The 22,155-nt window shown below is 43.1% G+C and overlaps 1 protein-coding gene across 1 annotated transcript; it reads left to right on the top strand.

The window, feature by feature from the left end:
* Window positions 1-2,374: 2,374 nt before the first annotated feature.
* Window positions 2,375-21,570, top strand: FBXO3 (F-box protein 3). The gene is made up of 11 exons (XM_075188300.1): window positions 2,375-2,518; window positions 8,644-8,733; window positions 9,862-10,025; window positions 11,970-12,084; window positions 12,222-12,426; window positions 13,559-13,604; window positions 13,894-13,978; window positions 15,673-15,795; window positions 17,330-17,445; window positions 18,287-18,477; window positions 19,870-21,570. The coding sequence occupies exons 1-11, from the start codon at window positions 2,382-2,384 to the stop codon at window positions 19,990-19,992; spliced, it is 1,395 nt and encodes a 464-aa protein (XP_075044401.1). The 5' UTR covers window positions 2,375-2,381; the 3' UTR covers window positions 19,993-21,570.
* Window positions 21,571-22,155: the final 585 nt, after the last annotated feature.

Below are 22,155 nucleotides of genomic sequence, written 5' to 3'. Positions count from 1 at the left end.
ATCACTGTGATATCAAGTTCCAAATTCTCTGACTGTGCCAAACACATGCCAAATGGTCATTGCTGTGCACGCCAAGGCTGACATCTAGTGGCGGCAGTAAGGAATAGTAACAATTAACTAAATATAGGTACATTTATAAAAGTGTATTTGGAGTAAAAGTCATCCATTTGTTTTTTGTTTTTCCCCAACATATTTAACATTTATCCTACCACATTTTTTTAATCACTGATACCTCCCATGTGCTGAAATTCTGATGTCACAGGGTGAGCATTTAAACTGCATACACAGTTGCAGCTTTAACATAAAAAAAAAGTTTTCTGGTCAGGGCACAGTCACCTGATCAGACACATTTGTGACATTTTTGTTTACCTGCACCACATTTAAAACTTATCTTCCAATTTTCTGTCAATATGTCTCATCTTAAGATAATTTTAAAAAACATTTAGTTGTGTTTTATTTATTTTTTTCACCTAAGAAATCTTTATAAATGTGCAAACTAAGCTGCACTTTCCAAACAGAGCAACGTTCTCCTGGGCTGGCAGCTTTTACTTACATAAGATCACCAAGGACTAAGATCCTGCACATGCTTATTATAGTCTCACTGCATTTTACAAACTGAGGGGGGGGGTCCTAGTGCCTGGAAACCCCCCTCCAAGTCTGGGGCACTGTATAATTGAGGTGGCTGGATCCTGCTCTCGCTGTACCCAGCTCTGCTTGAAAAGGTATCAGTAGTGTACGCAGCATTGCCCATGTATATTATGGGGATAGGAAGAGTTGGAGAGCAGCCAAGCACTGTCTAAAATTATAACCACTCCCCCATACATGCTGGTCACGCCCACTGGTGGGGTGGTGTGGAAACCCCCCTCTACAAATCCTGTGTTTGCCCCTGTGAAGGTACCTGGCTGAGAGAAAGCCTATTTAGCTGACAGCATACTGGGTGCTCTACATTTATAAACGTCCTTTGGATTATTTTTTTAAAGAACATTACCCCATATGATTGTCTTTAACAATTAGTGCCATGCAGACCTAGACCTAAAGCTGTGCCACTGTTTCGATAGGGAATGCAGTAAATGCTGCACTACCACTTATGGAATTATTATACAGTATTAACACATCTTCCACCCCTAGCCGAAGGTACGTAAACCCATTTTCCGAGAGCCGCCCTTAGAGGGTGCCAAAGGGGTGTGTGCGGGCAGGAGGACCAATCACAAGCTGCAATTTCTACATCTACCCCCAGATTTTCGGTCAAGGCTGTGAGGAAAACAGAGAAGCCCTGGGAAAAATGGCTGCACAGAGCAGCCTCTGAGACTCCAGCAAAGGGGAGGGACGCATTAGTAAAATATTTTTATAGGTGGTGGCGCAGCTTTAATATTCCCTCAGCACCTGCCTCTACTATCATCATCATCACCATTTATTTATATGTTATTTATTTATTGGCCGCACGACACTGCCCCTTTCACAGTAACACGACTCTTGGTCCTCTCCTTTGGAGGGTCCCTTGGCCTTGGTGCAGGCATGTCAATGTCCAGTCCAGAGGGGGGCAGTCGGGTTTAGCACCGGCCAATGGTTAAAGATTGGATTCTTGGGACAGTGATAAGAGCGGTTTTAAATTAGATTGAAAAAAGAAATTATATTATTTAAATAGACTGCGACCTTTCTTTTGCCAAATTTATTCTTCGTGTCCTTGTGTTTATTGTTTAGATAAGTATTAGTGATACACATAACATAAAGGGTTTTGGGCGCAATGTCAAAAGACATTAACTCTGAGCATTTTATAACATTTCTGAACACTGCAAGAAATTGCAAAATTGAAGCATAGTAAAGCGGAGCTTATTTGCCCTTATTGGTGCATATAAAAAGCTTAATATATAATCCTAGCTATAATAATAACACATTTATTACAGTTATGGTTTGCTAAATAATCATGAAAAAAATCACAATATGGAGGAGAATCGTATAATACATTGTGTGGGTCATTGTTTTCTGTGTCTTTCTTTTCTAATTTTCTAATCATAATTATTGCTCAATGTGATAGTCATACATATAATACTACTTATATAGAAAATACATAGAAAACCACTAATACACAATTAAGTTACAATGTATCTATGACAGATCTCAAAACAAAGTTCAGGGAGAGTTTCTGATAACTCAGGAACACAATAATCACCTTCTAGCCCCGCCCAGACCATTGTGTCACCGTCTAACCCCGCCCAGATCATTGTGTCACCTACTAGCCCCGCCCACATCATAGTGTCACCTTCTAGCTCCGCCCAGAACATAGTGTCACCCTTTAGCCCCGCCCTTACCGTAGTGTCACCTTCCAGATTAGGACTGTCTGAGGGGCGTGGCCATCAGACGGGGGGAGGCGGGGTTTGCCAATGGGAAGTGGAAGAGTTGCGAGTGTTCAGTTGGTCGCCTCCAAGATGGCGGGGGCCAGTGAGCTGGGATTTGCAGATCTCCCGTCTGACCCTCTATTGCTGATCCTGTCCCACCTGGACTTCCGGGATCTGCTCAGGTATATATATGTATATGTGTATGTGTATAGATGGGTGTGTGCTGCTCTGTGTATCAGTGCTTCCAGCTATCTCTGTGCTCCCTGGAGGGACCTGTCAGTACCTCCCCCAGCATCCATAACACTGTGCACCATTCCCTGTCCCCCTGCAGCCATAACACTGTGCACCATTCCCTGTCCCCCAGCATCCATAACACTGTGCACCATTCCCCTGTCCCCCCAGCATCCATAACACTGTGCACCATTCCCCTGTCCCCCCAGCATCCATAACACTGTGCACCATTCCCCTGTCCCCCCAGCATCCATAACACTGTGCACCATTCCCTGTCCCCCAGCATCCATAACACTGTGCACCATTCCCTGTCCCCCAGCATCCATAACACTGTGCACCATTCCCTGTCCCCCAGCATCCATAACACTGTGCACCATTCCCTGTCCCCCAGCATCAATAACACTGTGCACCATTCCCTGTCCCCCAGCAGCCATAACACTGTGCACCATTCCCTGTCTCCCAGCAGCCATAACACTGTGCACCATTCCCTGTCCCCCAGCATCCATAACACTGTGCACCATTCCCCTGTCCCCCCAGCATCCATAACACTGTGCACCATTCCCCTGTCCCCCAGCATCCATAACACTGTGCACCATTCCCCTGTCCCCCAGCATCCATAACAATGTGCACCATTCCCCTGTCCCCCAGCATCCATAACACTGTGCACCATTCCCCTGTCCCCCAGCATCCATAACACTGTGCACCATTCCCCTGTCCCCCAGCATCCATAACACTGTGCACCATTCCCCTGTCCCCCAGCATCCATAACACTGTGCACCATTCCCCTGTCCCCCCAGTATCCATAACACTGTGCACCATCCCCTGTCCCCCCAGTATCCATAACACTGTACACCATTCCCCTGTCCCCCCAGTATCCATAACACTGTACACCATTCCCCTGTCCCCCCAGTATCCTTAACACTGTGCACCATCCCCTGTCCCCCCAGTATCCATAACACTGTGCACCATCCCCTGTCCCCCCAGTATCCATAACACTGTGCACCATTCCCGTGTCACCCCAGTATCCATAACACTGTCTACCATTCCCTGTCCCCCAGCATCCATAACACTGTGCACCATTCCCCTGTCCCCCAGCATCCATAACACTGTGCACCATTCCCCTGTCCCCCAGCATCCATAACACTGTGCACCATTCCCCTGTCACCCCCAGCATCCATAACACTGTGCACCATTCCCCTGTCCCCCCCCAGCATCCATAACACTGTGCACCATTCCCCTGTCCCCCCCAGCATCCAGAACACTGTGCACCATTCCCCTGTCCCCCCCAGCATCCAGAACACTGTGCACCATTCCCCTGTCCCCCCCAGCATCCATAACACTGTGCACCATTCCCCGGTTCCCCCAGCATCCATAACACTGTGCACCATTCCCCTGTCCCCCCCCCCCAGCATCCATAACACTGTGCACCATTCCCCTGTCCCCCCAGCATCCGTAACACTGTGCACCATTCCCCTGTCCCCCCCAGCATCCGTAACACTGTGCACCATTCCCCTGTCCCCCCCCAGCATCCGTAACACTGTGCACCATTCCCCTGTCCCCCCCCCCAGCATCCGTAACACTGTGCACCATTCCCCTGTCCCCCCCCAGCATCCGTAACACTGTGCACCATTCCCCTGTCCCCCCCAGCATCCGTAACACTGTGCACCATTCCCCTGCCCCCCCAGCATCCGTAACACTGTGCACCATTCCCCTGTCCCCCCCAGCATCCGTAACACTGTTCACCATTCCCCTGTCCCCCCCAGCATCCGTAACACTGTGCACCATTCCCCTGTCCCCCCCAGCATCCGTAACACTGTGCACCATTCCCCTGTCCCCCCCAGCATCCGTAACACTGTGCACCATTCCCCTGTCCCCCCCAGCATCCGTAACACTGTGCACCATTCCCCTGTCCCCCCCAGCATCTGTAACACTGTGCACCATTCCCCTGTCCCCCCCCAGCATCTGTAACACTGTGCACCATTCCCCTGTCCCCCCCAGCATCCGTAACACTGTGCACCATTCCCCTGTCCCCCCCAGCATCCGTAACACTGTGCACCATTCCCCGGTCCCCCCCCCAGCATCCATAACACTGTGCACCATTCCCCTGTCCCCCCCCCCCCCCAGCATCCATAACACTGTGCACCATTCCCCTGTCCCCCCCCCCCCCCAGCATCCATAACACTGTGCACCATTCCCCTGTCCCCTGCAGCATCCATAACACTGTGCACCATTCCCCTGTCCCCCCCAGCATCCATAACACTGCACCATTCCCCTGTCCCCCCCAGCATCCATAACACTGTGCACCATTCCCCTGTCCCCCCAGTATCCATAACACTGTGCACCATTCCCCTGTCCCCCCATATATTGTCATTTATCTGTGTCTGTCATTCCCCTGTCCCCCCAGTATATTGTCCTTTATCTGTGTCTGTCATTCCCCTGTTCCCCAGTATATTGTCATTTATCTATGTCTGTTGTATATGTATCATTCCCCTGTAAATTGTCACATATCATTCCTGCTTCCCCACTCTATTGTCATGTTTCCGTGTGCACCGTTATCCTATTCTCCAACATTCTGGGGGATATTTATGTAAACTGGTGCCCATATAGCTCAGAACAAAAACAAAATCCTACAAAAAATGTTAACAGGTCACAACCAATCAGATGCTAGTTTTCATTTTTCTACCAGCTTAGAAATGAAAGCTTATTATCTGCATACAGTAGATTACGGCACCTTTTTGTACACTGTTATCTGCGCACCAGTTTGTCATAAATGTCTTCTGTTACTTTTTAACATTTATTTCCCTGGCTAATATCCTTTCTTCTATGTGAATTATTGTTCTATGTATTGTATGCCGGGCCGACCTGTGGCTCTCCAGACATTGTGAAACTACAAGTCCCAGCATGCCCTGCCAGCTATCGGCTGGCTATCTCCTGGCAAAGCATGCTGGTGCTTGTAGTTTAAAAACACTTGTAGAGCCATAGGTTGGCCAGGCATACCCTTTTGCTTTTGTAGTGTATTATTACCCTTTCTTTTCCTGTCTATGCCCTTTTATTGCTGTTTTATGCAGCTATATACTATGTGACAATATATTCTGTGATCATCATCAACGTTTATCTATAAGATACCACAGTTTCAGTAGCACCCTGCAAAAAATCTTGAGATATGACGTACATGAATACATCACAGATAATAACCGCTACATCTTTATAATGAAGCATAATAACACACACATGGCTCTTTATGAGCTAGCAGATGTAACTTGCATGGATACTGATACGAATCCATGTGTGTTAGGTAGACAGGATTCAGCTTAAGACATGACAACAGAGGCAGACAGGCATAGGTTGGAGAGGAACATGCGATGCATGATGTATGTTTACATGTGGAGGAGGCTTGTGGTGCAGGAAGATAAAACATGGCTTGCAGATAGCTATCAGAGGCCCTCCTGGGGGTTGTATCTTGCTGAGACAGATCCTGAATGCAGTAAACAACCCTCTTATCAGCGCCTCCTCCTCTTCCTAACTATTACCTCTTACTGGCCCCGATACAGTCTAATGCTGTGTTTACCCATCGCACATGTCATGGAGCCTGTGCCTGTCTGTGCCAGTTACTGGTTGGCATTCAGCAAACTTACACTTCCATAAACATTATTAATTTGGAGATACACAGCAACACTTGTATCAGCATTGTGCAGTGATAACCTAAGCCAGTTGATCCCAAACTTTTTCAGTTCAAGGCACCCTTAGGGTCTCCATAATTTTTTCAAGGCCCCCCTAAGCCAAAATAATTACCAAGTAGTCCCCCGCCTTGCTTACCACTGGCCCTGGCCGAGGCACCCCTGTGAGATCGCCGAGGCACCCCAGGGAGCCTAGGCGCACAGTTTGGGACCCACTAACCTAACCCATCTGTGCTACAATATTCCACATGTACTGTAAGTGACTCCGCCCCAGTCTCTTGTTTATACCAAAAGTAACCAATCTGGGGCTCTCCAGCTGCTGTGGAACTACATGTCCCAGCATGCTTTGTCCGCATCTGAGATTTTTACTGCTGCAACAGCTGGTGAGCATTGGTGTATAATGTTACTCGTAGGTGTACTTAAAACTGACAAGTATATTTAGTAATGGCGTGCTGATAGACTATTGGCTTTAGATACTTATAGGGAAACTCCAGTGTTTTCCCCAGAAAATTTTGGCAGCCAGGTGGCATTAAGAAGCAGCCAGCTGGGGGCAGAGGTTATTGCCCACACCTGCCAGGACTGGTCAGACTGGTGGTCAGTGGTCTAACACACACTGCTGGCTGTAGTGCTCACATAGTGCCTGTTATAGTAGGAGAAACAATGGTTTAATTCTGTTATAATAGGACTCCAAGAGCCGGGTGGCTCGATGTCCGGCTGCGCAAATTGCCGGGCAATGTGGTAACAAATTTCCGCTCCTTTTTTTTCTCGAATCTCTATGGGATGAGAGGGAAAAGAGTGGAGATTTGCATAAAAACATTGATTAATTGTAGAAATGAGACCACATTCTGTCTTCTCTTTAAAAGTTTAATATTTTGTGTTCTGTGATTCAGGCTGAATAGCAGTCAGACTGGTGGCGAACCTTTTGGTAATGATCAAGGGCTAGATTTACTAAACTGCAGGTTTGAAAAGTGGAGATGTTGCCTATAGCAACCAATCAGATTCTAGCTTTCATTTTGTAGAATGCACTAAATAAATGATAGCTAGAATATTACTATAGGCAACATCTCCACTTTTTCAAACTCGCCGTTTGTTAAATATACCCCCAAGTGTCAACAAAAACGCCAAAATATCTGCGCATTACAGAACTTGTGACACATGTAACAAGTGCAGTGAAAATGTCAATAACAAGAAGCTTTTAGAGAGCATACAACGCAGGTAACGTGCTCTTGTACGATGCAAGTGAAGGTTCATGCGAATTAAACCCCAAATATATTTTGATATATTATATATGAGATTGAACTACACTGGTTTGTCATATTTCTGTGAAAATTCGTCCCACATCTTTGGATAAGCTACGCAGCCGCTCTATTCACCAGGAACTAATGTCGTGTCTCATTAATATTATACAATCATTGGACATCGCCACTCACAAGATCAAAACTAGTTTCCGCATAATCCTTTAGTAAATTGAAATGACATACCTTTAACCTCACAGAATTGTTTGAAATCTATAAACTTGGAAATCGTAAAGTTGTGCTGATAATACCTGAGATAATAGATTTGTAAGGTGGATTTATGAGGCCGTCGTGAATTTTTGTCAAGTAATAAAAAAGTGGCATTTAGGGATCATCAATATAAATATAGGAAACGACTTTGCTTTTATGTGATGCAATAATTTTTGAAGATCCTAGAAACCTCTTTCCCCAAAATATTCCTCTTGGGCAAAAAAGTATTTTGTTGACTATGTAATGCTGCAAGACATGTATATGTGTGTTTACAAGTGCATTAAATCCAAATATATTTTTGTTTATTTTACCAAAATAGATTGCTGAGAAATGTGTATAGCTATGGTTTTTATTTTCTCTATAGCCGTTTAAATCTGCAGCAATGGTGAAATTTCATTGTTTCCTATATATGCTCGACCATAATTAAAGCTTTGTCTTCTAGTTTTAGTGAGACTTCTGTAGGAAATGAATATTCTTCTCTACGCTCGTCCTCTTCAGCGAGTGCTAATGAAATAAGGCAAACCCATATATTATGCCCGTAGTATAGAGATATATTTTATTTGCGTATCAACCACAAGTTCTCATAATCTCAGTTAACATACCGGTGACTAGATATATTAGTCTTCAGTAACAGTTATTGGTCAGCGGATCTTCTCTTCCTAGAATCGGCGGGCTAGTGCTAACTCCCTCTGGAGGGGCTAGACGCCATCCATTCAATATTATCGTCGCACAAATCAGCGCTGTGTTCTCATAAACTCCAGGATGAAGGGGTGGCTGTCAGCACTGCCGGAAGGGGGGTCCTGGACTTTGAGTAAGCTCTGTCATTGTAGCATTGATATGGGTTGATGCTCTTCTTCCTACATTCATTTAATTCTTCTTCCCTTTCTGTTTTAGCTGTAGCCTTGTTAACCGAAGACTTAACCAACTCTCCAGCCATGATCCTCTGTGGAAGCGGCCTTGCCGGAAGTATTGGCTGGTGTCAGAGTGAGTGACGGGAACGTGCTTCTATTGTTATAACAAATCATCCAGGATTGTTGTTACATTTTTCTGATTTTTAATTAAATTCTGTCCTGTAATTCTCTTTCACCGGAGATAAGTGGGGTTATGGCAATGGCTGCCAGTGACCCCATGAGGACAATGTAAGTAACTTCATAGTTCTGTAAAGAATATACAAATATATTAATTGATAATTGTTATCATAAAAAAATTTTGGGAAGTTTTTTGTTGAGGTTTTAGCAGCAGGGTTATAACGTTTGTCCCGATAGATTGCGATAAATGATAGTTATAAACTGAGGACAGTAATATTCTTTGGTGACATGTTGGCTGATGGGGGGATGCTGTTTTTTGGCTTTGCCATGTGAACTACAATGGTTGCGTACAAAGGAGACCTTCAGTTTCATCCCGTCACATTTTGTATAATTACCAGACTGCCTAGAAACCATATAAATTGACCCATTCAACTTGCAACTGAAAACAAGCCTCTTTCTGATGCACTTTCATATACAGTCATCATCATCACCATTTATTTATATAGCGCCACTGATTCCGCAGCGCTGTACAGAGAACTCACTCACATCAGTCCCTGCCCCATTGGAGCTTACAGTCTAAATTCCCTAACACACACACATACAGACTAGGGTAAATTTTGATAACCAATTAACCTACCAGTATGTTTTTGGAGTGTGGGCAGAAACCTGAGCACCTGGAGGAATCCCACACAAACACAGGAGAACATACAAACTCCACACAGATAAGGCCATGGTCAGGAATTGAACTCATCACCCCAGCACTGTGAGGCAGAAGAGCTAACCACTAGGCCACTGTGCTGCCCCATGCATGTTCTCATTGCAGTCCCATTCAGAGACGTGTATGGTGACTGATGCCTGTGGTATAAAGACAGTACAGTAAAAGTGTGCGTTGTTCCTGGGCATTGCTTGTCTGTCTTCTACCGCTATCACAGAGGCAACATGATCTGCTCTTTCCCAGCCGCCATGCAGAAAGGACTGTCTTCTGTACCCTTTCACTCAGACACGGTGTGTGTCCATGTAGACAGCAAATAAAAATGTAATGTAATGTGCCAGAGAAATAAAAATATTCATGTTCTGCTTAAAGGGACAAGAAGACGCAGAAGAACCGAAGCTGGAAGGCGACATTTATGGAATACTACTTGGATATGGGCCGGTATATACATCACTATGCCAAGTTGAAGGCTGCCTGGGATGCTCTCAAAGAGTATCTGGGTGTGCACTGCCCGCGGATGATCAGCTCCCTTAAAGGTACTTCTGACAGCTCTTCCCCTGGGTTTCACCAGACAACGTTCTTATTTAGTCACCAGCAATATAATTAGGGAAGGTCTTGTGTGAATAAAGACTCTGTGAAGCTGAATTATCAGTTGCATGTTTTTTTGCAGTATAATAAACTGTACTATAAGTGTAGTAATCTACTATATAAATGCTTAGTGGTGTGTGTGTGTGTGTGTGTGTGGAAAAAAAACCCAAGTTGCAGCGCCACCTGCTGGCCAGAGTTATACACTGATCTACTAAATTCTTAGTGTGTGTGGGGAAAAAAAATCAAAAAGGGCTGAAATTTGGTAGGGCTCAAACTCATTTTCGTGAGGTAATTTTACCTCATGAACACACATGTGTAGAGGCGTGCGTTAGTGTGTGTGTGTGGAAAAAACAATTTTCTCAGAAACGGCTCATCCAATTGACCTGAAATTTGGTATACTGACATTATTTGTCAAAAAAATTAGAATAGTCAAGTCAGTTAACTTCCATCATCCCCCCCTTCCCCCCCGTGGGAGGGGTAGTAAAGGCTAAATTTACGAGTTGAGGGGTCAAACTCATTTTCGTGAGGTAATTTTACCTCATGAACACACATTAAAAAGGCCGCTTGCGTCGGGAAGTAACGCTCTTCCCCTGAGGAGGCCTGGGCTAGGCCCAAATGCATGACAAGAACCTTTTTAACACCTTAAGTAGCTTGATTTGACTAGAATGCATGAGTATCATGCACGGGTTAACTTGTTTGTAATATGAATGTATAGCCCTCAGAACGGTACTTTCTATTACTGCTTACGTTCTATCTCTCCCCTTTAGATAGAACAGCTCTTCACTCAGTTATGCACATGTAAAAAATCTAGAGATGCTCAGGCTCGGTTCCCCGAGAACCGAACACACCCGAACTAAACAGATCCGAGCCGGCTCGGTACTTTTGCGCGCCCTTGGAATAGAAAACGAGGCAAAAACGTCATTGTTACATCGTCGGATCTCGCGAGCTTTGGATTCTATAAATATCGCCCTCCACGGCGATGTAGCGCCATTTCACAGAGGGACACAGAAGGAGTAGCACAGTTCTTGGCAGTCTCTAGAGCAGTTGGGCAGCGTCATAGGTAGAATAGAAAGAGGAGGGGGTAGCAGTGTTCTTCAAAGTCTCCAGTGATATTCAGGAGAGCTCCATTGCTAATTGTCATTGCTGAAATACAAATAATAGGTCTGGCAGGCTTGGTCTTCTAAATCTGCAATCTTTGTTTGAAAGTGTGTGGAAATAATATTGTGACCTGTAAAGTGGTCAAAATTGACTGCAAATGACTTGAAATTAGAGTTATTGAGGTTAATAATAATGTAGGGGGGGGAGGGGGAAGCAAAAATATGTGATTTTTGGCAAAACAAAATAGGGATTTTAGGAAAAGAATCGGGAACCAAAACACGTAAGGGTAGTTTTACCAAAACACGAAGTTAATCCAGATCCAAAACTAAAACCAGAACACGGGGGTCAGTGAACATCTCTAAATAAATAAAAATAAATCCCCATACCTTGGCAGAACCTGTGAATATTCTACATCTTATATCTGTTTGCTGATTGGTCTATATTACCAGCCAATAGAGCCTGAGTGCTGTGCCCTACTGTGGAGTTACTGACAGAAAGTCTGCTTCACCTAGGAAAATATCTCCCTTCCCCAAGGAACACACAAGTATTTTTATTTGTTATAATCTCTTGGAACTTTTCCGTAAATATTTATAAATGTTACTAATAACTTTTACAAAAGCCAACTTGTACTTTTATTAAATGTAGGCCAGTGGCTCTGAAACTCAATTTGGAATCCTAAGTAAATGCATATTTACCTAATGTGCCTCAGAGTATGACCGGTTGAGTAGAATAAACTAATGAGTTGGGTAACCCTGCGCCTTCATTGGCTGATACTCCTTGTGATGTTTCTACAGCTGGAGTACGGGAAGAAGATCTCAACGCTGTCGAAGAACGAATAGGGTGCAAAATTCCCGATGATTATCGCTGCTCCTTGCGGATCCACAACGGACAGAAGCTCGTAGTGCCCGGGTGAGACGCAGAGTGGAGGTGGTAGTAGTTATTTCTTAATTGAAGGGCTGAATCTTACAGTAGTTTTCAATGTGCCAAGATACTGTGTTGGTCCTCTGGCTCTTCTCATGCCATTATGTTCTATGTTGGTATCCCAGGCTGATGGGCAGCATGGCTTTGTCAAACCATTACCGGTCAGAGGACTTGCTGGACATAGACACGGCTGCGGGTGGGTTCCAGCGCAGGATGGGGCTTAACCAGTGCCTGCCGATCACCTTCTGCATCCACACGGGGCTCAGCCAGTACCTGGCATTGGCAGATGCTGAAGGGAGGTATCGCAATGAGATATTCTATCAGTGCCCGGTAAGGCTTGGTCGTGTGATGCCTGATGTGAATGATCTTATCATAGTTTAGCAGAGACATCTTTGCGCTCATTTGAACCTTATGAACCACAGTTGCAATTAAGGCCACAATTAGTATAATAACCTGCTTACAATACCAAGAAAAATGCCACTTCGCTAATAAGAATTGTGTATGATTATATTGCCTGTAGGAGCCAGGGAAAGAGAAGAGTTTGTTGTATACTTAGAAATTAAAGACTTTCCTTCAGATTGACAATTAAAATGAAACGTCAATTGTTTTGTACTTTCCCCGTGCCCACTTAAAGGGCCTCGGAGCCACACACAGCTCTCAGTATGAGGCATACTGAAGACTTGTAGGTCTCATAGGACTCTGATCTCTAGTTTGAGTACATCAAGCGAATGCAGTTAATCTCTATTGTGACTGTTCCCAATGGGACAGTATATTGAGATTGAAAGTTGAGAATGGAAGAGTATTTGTACCATCACCTGTCAAATTCATTGTGACTTCACACCTCATGTTACACGGGCAGCCAGCGGTCCCTGATAACGGGTGATAAGAACCCAAAACTGAAATTGTCATTTTGTGTGGAATTATGTGAGAAATGGAAAATGTCACTTATATCCACTTTCCTGGTCCTCTGATCCAGTGGGTCCTGCAGCGGCTCTAAGGGTTCAAGAGTTGTTAAGATTCCTCCCCAATGACCTTCCCATTCGGATAACAGTGTTGTCACCGGCTTCGATCCTGTTTAGCAAGATCGCAGCACCCACCGGAGTGCAGGGAATTTACTTCTGTTATCTCACATAATTCCACCCAGAACCAAAAATGTTACGTGGGTCTATAGACAGATTCTGGGTAGTTAAGGGTCTAAAAAATTAAAATTACTATCGGGGGAATAGACTATAATTATTTTTAAGTGGATAATTGGACCTTGTGCACTTTTTGATTAAAAACAAAACTAAATTATAGACCCAGAGGGTGTATTTCCTAAATACTTTCTCATCTGTTACTGTTTTGTGGATACTCTCCTGAATGTATCTAACGATATTCTTAGACTGTTCTTTTGTTCCCTGTGTATCTAACCCATATACCTAGTGTATCTAACCCACATTTAGACGGGTGATTTGTGTTTTAGGACCAGACTGCACATAACCCTGCTGCCCTGGACATGTTTATCACAGGTGGGTTATATAAAGGTTATTTATTAGTGCACAGTCACTTTGGGGGTAAATGTAATTTCCGCTGAACGTCACCGTGATGTCCGGCTGCGCTCATTCCTGGGTAATACGGTACCCAAACATCACTGGTTTTCCTGTGCGCCTCTATGGGGTACGAAGAAAACTAATTTGTTATTTTCCCCCATTGTGTCTGTGATTGATAATCTGGAAACACTACAGCCGTCGGAGAGCGTGTGTTCTCTGTTGTCACCATGCGTGTCATACTTACTCTCATCTGTTCTCTCTATGTCAGGTACCTCCTTCTCCCAGTGGTTCACCACGTATGTGGAGCATGTTGTCTCAGGTGACTATCCCATCATCAGGGACCAGATCTTCAGGTAGCGTGGACTCAGCACTCACTACTTTAGTTACTTTTAGGGTATCAGACAAGGTGTATATAACATTAATTCAGTAAATCCCAGAAGTGTTAGCTTCCAGTTTTTTTTTTTCTTTTGTTTTTTTACTTTATTTCTTTATACTTTTATATTGCCTATGCTGCACTTTTGGGCAATTTGTGCATTAACGCAACTGCTAAACCCAAAACTCAAACTGTTCCGATGTGAAATGCCGCCGTCTTCTGATACCCTGGGGGTGGTCGCCCAGTGTCTGTGCCCAGCACTGACTGTATATATGACCCCGGCAGACCGGGCCTTGTGACCTTGAACAGAATACTTTGACAAATTCTATTATGAAAACAATAATTCAACTTATTTGCTTTTATTTATTTTTTTTTTTACTTTTTTGTTTTTTATATTTTATCGGACAGAGTATTTTGTATTGCTCAGTCGTAAGAATTCCCAAATAGTTTTTTTTATTTTTATTCTGTGCTGTAAGAAAAGGAAATGTGGAAAATGCTAAGGGGGCAAATAGTTTTTATAGCTATGTATTTTGCTAAGGGCTACTTGTAGCTCTTTATATAAAGCCACTTGTATGTTCATTTGTTCACACGCAGGACATAACTGTACATCCCGCTGTGGGATACCATAGAGGAGGATGAGCTCTTAGGTATAATAAGACCAAGATAATCTCTCTACCTCTCTAGCTTGTGTTAATATGCTTTAACATGAGCTTAGATATTAGTGACCTATAAGGTAATGTTCCAGTTGATTTTTATTAAAACTTAAACATGTTCTAATCAGCGATTTATACAAATGGGAATAAAGTAAGCAAAAATACATATTGAGTATTGTTTTATAATATAAAACACTGCATAATCTAATAAAGTATACGTACTCTGTATCTCTAGCGGTAGAAGAAAAAAATGTAGCAATAGGTTTACTTATTTGTGGGTGAAAACATGGGTTAGTGCTATTGTTTAACACGAACCCCTCCCCCGTCCCATATAATAATCAAGTAAAAAACATAGTAGAGATGTTTATCATAATATGCTGCCAACAGAATGTACCATTTGTCCCGTCCCGTCCCCCCCCCCCCCCCCCCCAAAAAAAAAATTAACTTGGGTAAACTACAAAATAAAAAGTTATTCCCGGGGGAAATGTGTCTGCATTAGAAAGTGTCTTTCCTCCCATCAGGATACAGTTTTACTATTGTTTATGCTGTAGAACAGTGTTGGCTAACCTGTGACACTCCAGGTGTTGTGAAACTACAAGCCCCAGCATGCTTTGCCAATATATAGCAGCGTATTGCTGGAAGGATATGCTGGGACTTGTAGTTTCACAACACCTGGAGTGTCACAGGTTAGCCAACACTGCTGTAGAAGGTGGGGACGGAGTCCTCTGTCTCCCAGTACATCACTGCGGGTAGTATAGTGCGGACTGGGCTCACGGGAGTGCAGCCTAGGCATTCACTGGGACATTAGTGAGGCATGAGGCACCAGTTACAAGTGAATTGATGGCTGAATGCTATTACTGTGTGTGGTAGGTCCATTGGGGGGGTTTAAACAAACAATACACTGACATAATTACATAAACGCACACTTGGAAAGACAGAGCTGTACTTTCTGTGCCTGTGTGTAAGTGAGATGTAACATACCTGTGTATGACACTAGTTTAACACCCAGCTTCTCCACCAGGTACGAGCATGACAAAGACTGTGTGGCGACTACAGATGACATCACCGTGTCAGTCTCCACCTCCTTTCTCCCCGAGCTGAGCTCCATTCACCCTCCACATTACTTCTTCACATACAGAATCAAGTGAGTATGACACGTACAGCCATGTATTAATGTCATTCACACATCTCTGCTTCTAAGGTGCATGTAATATAATTCAAGATCTGCTTCTTTTTTTTTTCCCCTTGAAGCAATAATTTGCATTTTAAAACCTATAGTAGAGTGATGGGCAACATGCGGCCCACCGAGCCTTCCCCTGCGGCCCTCAGCTTCTTCCTGCATTGTCAGATTAGTTTGTTATAGCCTGTACACTTGTTAATACCTGCTGATCTGTTATTACAAATAGGCGTCACTTTCATTAAATGTGTTGTTTTAACTTGCTATAGTGATTAGGGGTAATGTGTGGCCGTTTGAGGATTAGAGGGCCGTACCATGCAGCCATTGAAGTGTATCTGGTTGTCCATCGTTACTATAGTATATTCTAGTAGAGGTGGGCAATTTTTGGGCACAATCGGCATTCACAAGTGCCACCTGTCAGTTCCGAGTCACCTAATGATTGGACCAATATTAATGAAAATGTAGTTTATACCTTGTATAGGAAGCAGTTATGCAGTGATGTTACTAGTTCACACAGGGTACGGTGCTATGAATATTGGTTCTGCTCACAGTGGCTGTTTCCGCTCTCTAATATTATTATTATTATTATTACCATTTATTTATATAGCGACACTAATTCTGCAGCGCTGTACAGAGAACTCACTCACATCAGTCCCTGCCCCATTGGGGCTTACAGTCTAAATTCCCTAACACAGACACACACAGACAGAGAGACTAGGGTCAATTTGTTAGCGACCAATTAACCTACCAGTATGTTTTTGGAGTGTGGGAGGAAACCGGAGCACCCGGAGGAAACCCACGCAAACACGGGGAGAACATACCAATTCCACACAGATAGGGCCATGGTCGGGAATCGAACTTATGACCCCAGCGCTGTAAGGAAGAAGTGCTAACCACTGAGCCACCGTGATGCCCTCTCTGTAAGTGATTGCAACACCTGGGCTGCTTCTGCCAGAAGGACATTTATAAATGTCAATAATGCAAATGCAAATTTCCTTTATTAATGGTTCTATCCGTGGCCTCCAGTTGTCAGTGGCTTTAGTTATGGGACCAGGAACTGATCCATGTAATTCTCTGGTCACTGTTTGCAACGTTCAAACTGAACACTGTAAATCTAATGCAGACGTCTTACATTTCTGGCACTGATTCAGTTGTGTGAAAGTGAGAATGGCCAAAATTGCAAAATGTAGGAAAAACTAAGATTGGCTGTTTTTTTCTTTTCTAAATAAAGAATTATTGCCCCTTTATATAATGCCCATAAAATAATTTATTCTACTATACTACTAAAACAGAGCTCGATTTGTCCCTCTTCCCAGTAGTGCAAATAAATGTTGTTCCTGGTTAAACCAAAGCACAATAAATGTCTGAAACGTCTGTTTAAAAATAAAATCGGGCCCCAAACGGTAAAGAGAACATTTTTTTTGGTTTTTTTTATGTTGAATTTTGAATTCTTGTCAGTTTTTGGCTATTCAGCATTTTCACTCCTACTCTTATTTTCTAGGCTGGAGATGGCTAAAAATGCTTTGCCGGAGAACGGGTGTCAGCTGGAGAGCCGCTACTGGAAAATAACAAACGCCAAAGGAAATGTAGAGGTGGTCCAGGGCCCGGGAGTTGTAGGTGAGAGTCACAGGGGTCCGTCTGTCTGTGGGATATTACTGGAGGTCGTAGGCTGCAAGCTGGATAAACACACAGCCACTCATCTTAAGAATACCACATTCAGCAGGACTTGTTTGTACCTGAACAAAGATGATCTAACGCTTGATTCTGTCGGCTGTTCAACCACACACAGAACAATAAAACTTTAAAAGAAAACGGAAAAACTTGTACGTCCAAGACTAGCACCCGACACTCGCACAACCTTGTCACACTGAACAGTTGTGATCACTCTTAGCGTTTAGCGACAACGGGTGTACAGATATTTCCAACACAGCTGATTGAATTTAGGTAGGGTTTCTAGGGGCCGTGGTTTATGTTTCCTGGTCACTCGTTGCACACACGCTGCCATAATCATGCAAGGCTATTAAAACTGTTTATATAATTTTAACAAATATGCCTGTATGTGGCCACTGCCCCCGGCCTTCCCCATCCCATTCCCAACCCTCCCTCGGACACACCCCATCTTCACTGAATCTTGATTGGATAACGATTGTCTAATTGCTCTTATGATGAAGTCCCCAGTTCTGATGCTTCCTCTAATTCACAAAATCTGCTTGTTCTTGATCTGAACTATAAGATAATCTGGTACGTACCCAGAATGAGACCGCTACACATCATAAACTCTGTAGTCCTAATTTCACATCCCCCTGTGCCTTATTATGTTGTGTACAAATGCACTGATAAAGTTTGTTTTGTTGAACAGAGAAGGCGCCCTGCTATCTGAGACTGTCTGTATTACTAACCCATGTACTGGCCTTTTCCATGGTTCTGTCTCAAACCTTTCTTTATATCCTGCTGCTAGGAGATTACCCGCAGCTGAGAGCAGGTCGAACTTATGAGTATACCAGCTGCACCACCTTCTCCACAACATCCGGGTACATGGAGGGATATTATAGTTTCCACCGGCTGGACAAGAAGAGTGAGGTCTTCAATGTCACCATCCCTCGCTTTCATATGAAGTGTCCCACGTTTCGAGTGTCCACCATCACTACAGTAAGTAGCGTCAGCTAGGTGCCCATTGATTGAGTCTCCCTTTGTCTTTCAGACCTCCTAAGAGACACAGACTTACTGATGGGGTTAATTGGGAGGCAGGACACATTTAGATTGAAAAGTTCAGACAATAATATCTTATATATATATTCATCAATTAATGTTTGCATTGCATAAAAAAGGAAAATATAGGGTCAACCACTATTATTTTTTTATTTTATTTTTTGCATCCTTGTGAAATATAGCACTTGTGAGTGCTGTGTGGAAATACCTGCTCTCTGCAGTCAGAAGAATTGTCTGGAGCAGTTTATTTTGCTGGATTAGCAACGAACATCCTGCTGTGAATACGACCTTCAGCCTGTTCTTAGAGTTTATTGTATAATTTGTTTATAGATCTTGCAACAGAAATACTGACTATCCAGCAATATGGTTCCTGCAGTGCCTTCCTGACAGCTCACTGACTTTTCTTGCAGCAGGAATGTTTGCTCAGTGCTTTATTGCACTCATACGGTTGCAGAATAATATCAGTGATTGGTACGTGCTCTTACTTTTAGGTGGAATGTTGACAAAGAAATATAAAGTGTGGAGATCATGGTTAAACTTGACATGATATTAGCAAGTTCTAAGTGGCTCCCTAAGTTATCCTTCAACCATTATTAGTGCAGAATGAGTGGGTGCTTAGCAGATACTACTTAGGGCCTGTCCTCACGGACTGTTCTATATCTGCAACTAGTTTCATTTATGGGCCAGTCAGAGTCTAGTGAGTATTGACGATGGTCTACTACTTTCAGGTCTGCTTAAATTTTATTAACCGGAAGGGCAATGCATAATACATTTATACTGTAGAACAAATGATTTTGTATGTCTTTAGTTCTGATAAGTGAAGTGAGTATATACAAGTTACAACAAGTGATTCAAGCCTCCGTGTTTAACTGGCTTACAACGCAGCTGTCTCTGACACATCTGCTCTTGCTTGGAAAGAGAATGGAATATAATTATATCCAGTGGGCAGCTTTGTATTAATCACCGGATAATGAAAATAAACTACTTTTGTCATACTTGGTTTGAAAACATTAGGGACAGATTTGTCCTTTATGAAAAGGAAAAGTGGAGGTGTTGCCCATAGCAACCAATCAGATTCTAGCTATCATGTTCTAGAATGTACGGGATAAATTATAACTAGAATCTGATTGGTTGCTATGGCAACACCTCCACTTTTTTCTTTTTAGAAGGTTTGATAAATCTACCCAAAAAAGTTAGGTAGGTAAAGCAATGAAGTAAGTAAATAATAGTTACTTACCTGAAAACTAAGCAGGACATGAAAGAAGACTAAGCTCACATTAGTGCTAGTTCCCACCGCACTTAACGTACTCTGTCTGTCCCTCCTGTACGCAGGACGAGAGCTGCAATGATTGCTTTCTACATGACGATGACTCTACTGATACCGATGACTTTGAAGAGAGGAGGAGAGTCCTGGACATGCCCAACCCTCCTGTCCACTGCCCACGCTACACCTGAGAAGCCTGGTCCTTACCCAGCGGCCACCGGAGACTAGAGGACATTCCTTACAATGCGAGCAGGATTGCTTTTCTGGGGGGTGGTTATGTTGCTTTGTTTTGCTGCAAGGAGTGGGCAGGTTTTGCGTTCTATACATGGCCTATTTCTATGCTGTGATGTCCTAACTGTTAGCATATTATCCCATCTCTTTATATATACCACAGCTTGTAATTAGCATCAGTGTATATAAAAAGAGAGGCTGTCTCTGTACTCTATATTGCAAGAATTGACTGCTCCTAAGTTTCCCTTTGGTTTGATTGGCTAACAAGCTAAAAATCCTGGCTCCAGAGGTCCCTTTGTCTTTTTCTGGGTCATCGATATACATTGTTATAACCATAGGATTGGGAATCCTCAGCTGAAACTCTACCCTTCCAGATATTTTCTTTCTTTCATTTTTTAAGGACTCCTTCCCAAACTACTTACTCTTCTGAGTAAAATGCTTGGCTCTAATGTGGACTGTTGGATAAAAATGTTTTCGTTGAGCATTTTAATGAATTCCACACTTTCACTGGATAGGAAATTACATGGTGTACTTTTGCCACAAGAATTGGTTTAAACGTTCACCCAGATGCCTCAAACTCATGACCAACGCATAAAGTTCTAACACGATAACGCTTTTGACAAGTGTCTGTAAAAGGACGGGGATCAGAATATACTTTAGATGGCCCCTTCTAATTTATATTATTTTTTTGGGTGGGGTTTGCACAACAAATTTACAGTAATCCGCTCCCTTACACAGTGCAATCGGCCATTTTTCAGGCTGTATTTACGGCAAAGCAGTCTGTCCGCTTTTATTAAGAACCAGCGATGTCTGTGAAGATGCAGCCTCTAAATTCACTATAAACCTTCAGTGATGTCGCTGGTTCCTAGTAAGTTGATAGACTTACGTTCTCATAAATAATAGTTCAGCCAACAAAATGGTAACGAGAGACCGGACTGCAGTGTGTGACCCGCTGGTATAGAATTAAGTGGTAAACATGCCTGGTCCCACTGTGTATATCAGAACAGATTCACGCGACACAGAACTTTATGTTTATAATTTAGACTTGTGTGCAGAAATGTATTGCAGATTTGTTTTTTTGTTTTTCTTCTTGCATAATTTATATAGCTTAATTTTATGATATAATAAATAATAATTTCTGAAAAATAAATAAACAATGGTATGGGTGTAAGAATGGAGCCTCCAGTTTGGAGTACAGAATGATACTCTTATATTTTAGCGTTTTTAATATATCAAATTTTTTTTTCCTTATGTTTTGAGTTCAAAGCAACAGACCTCAATGGGTGAACATAGTCATGGTGTATTCTTTTGTTCTCATTCCCAATATTTTTACTTTAGCACTATCGGTGTTTTTCCAGATGTAAAGTAAAATACTTAGATCTGATTGCATTTGGGTATCAATAAATCAGGGGCTCTTTAGTTATGGGTGAGGAGCCAATAGGAGATCACCATCTCGTACAGGTTTTGGTCCCTTGATCCTCTTTATTTACAAAACTATTGTGTGCTCACGGCTAATAAACTGATGACTCATTATTAAATGTTACCATTATTTTTGTTTACATACCTGATTGCTAATAGTTTTAATAAAAATACTTGAGATGTCAACACAAGCACTTTTTCTTTTAATATGAAACACCCCTCTTCCAAGTATTAGAACTGACATGATCCCCAATACTTCGTCCCACGCGTCGCGTCCTGTACTCAGAAGAGTAGATGTGGGAAACAAACACTGTTTTGTGTTTCCTAGAGGTTAAATGATCTGTACATTGAGGGAACAGCCAAAATAAAGGAGATCCTTACGTAAGCCCTTATTTACCATTAGGAGCAAACCCAGCGACAGGGTGCACATTTTCTCCTGGATACAGCATGTTGGGGTGCAGACAGAGTTTTATTTGCATGCAGAGAAAATACTTCCTGCTTTTCCATGTAGCGCACACATCCTGGAAAGATTTAATGCTCAGTCATTGGCCAGACCGGAAGTTCCACTTGTCCCCTTGTCCCATAGTCTGCAGAACTGTTATCCTCTTCCTTCTGAGGATAAATGGGAATGGGAAACTTCTCCCGAGGTCGACCCCCTGTTGTGCAGTTGTCTAAGACAACTACCATCCTCATTCCCAATGCAC

Source organism: Mixophyes fleayi, chromosome 10 (genome assembly GCF_038048845.1).
Source record: "Mixophyes fleayi isolate aMixFle1 chromosome 10, aMixFle1.hap1, whole genome shotgun sequence".
NCBI lineage: Eukaryota > Metazoa > Chordata > Amphibia > Anura > Limnodynastidae > Mixophyes > Mixophyes fleayi.
This window is presented reverse-complemented; position numbering and strand designations above follow the sequence as displayed.

What these genes read in the sequence shown, in the direction of transcription:
- FBXO3 (XM_075188300.1), top strand. Translation starts at nt 2,382, where the DNA reads ATGGGAAGTGGAAGAGTTGCGAGTGTTCAGTTGGTCGCCTCCAAGATG. An exon ending in AAGTATTGGCTGGTGTCAGA is followed by an intron (nt 8,734 to 9,861) that starts GTGAGTGACGGG and finishes TTCTGCTTAAAG; the next exon opens with GGACAAGAAGACGCAGAAGA. An exon ending in TTCTTCACATACAGAATCAA is followed by an intron (nt 15,796 to 17,329) that starts GTGAGTATGACA and finishes CTTATTTTCTAG; the next exon opens with GCTGGAGATGGCTAAAAATG.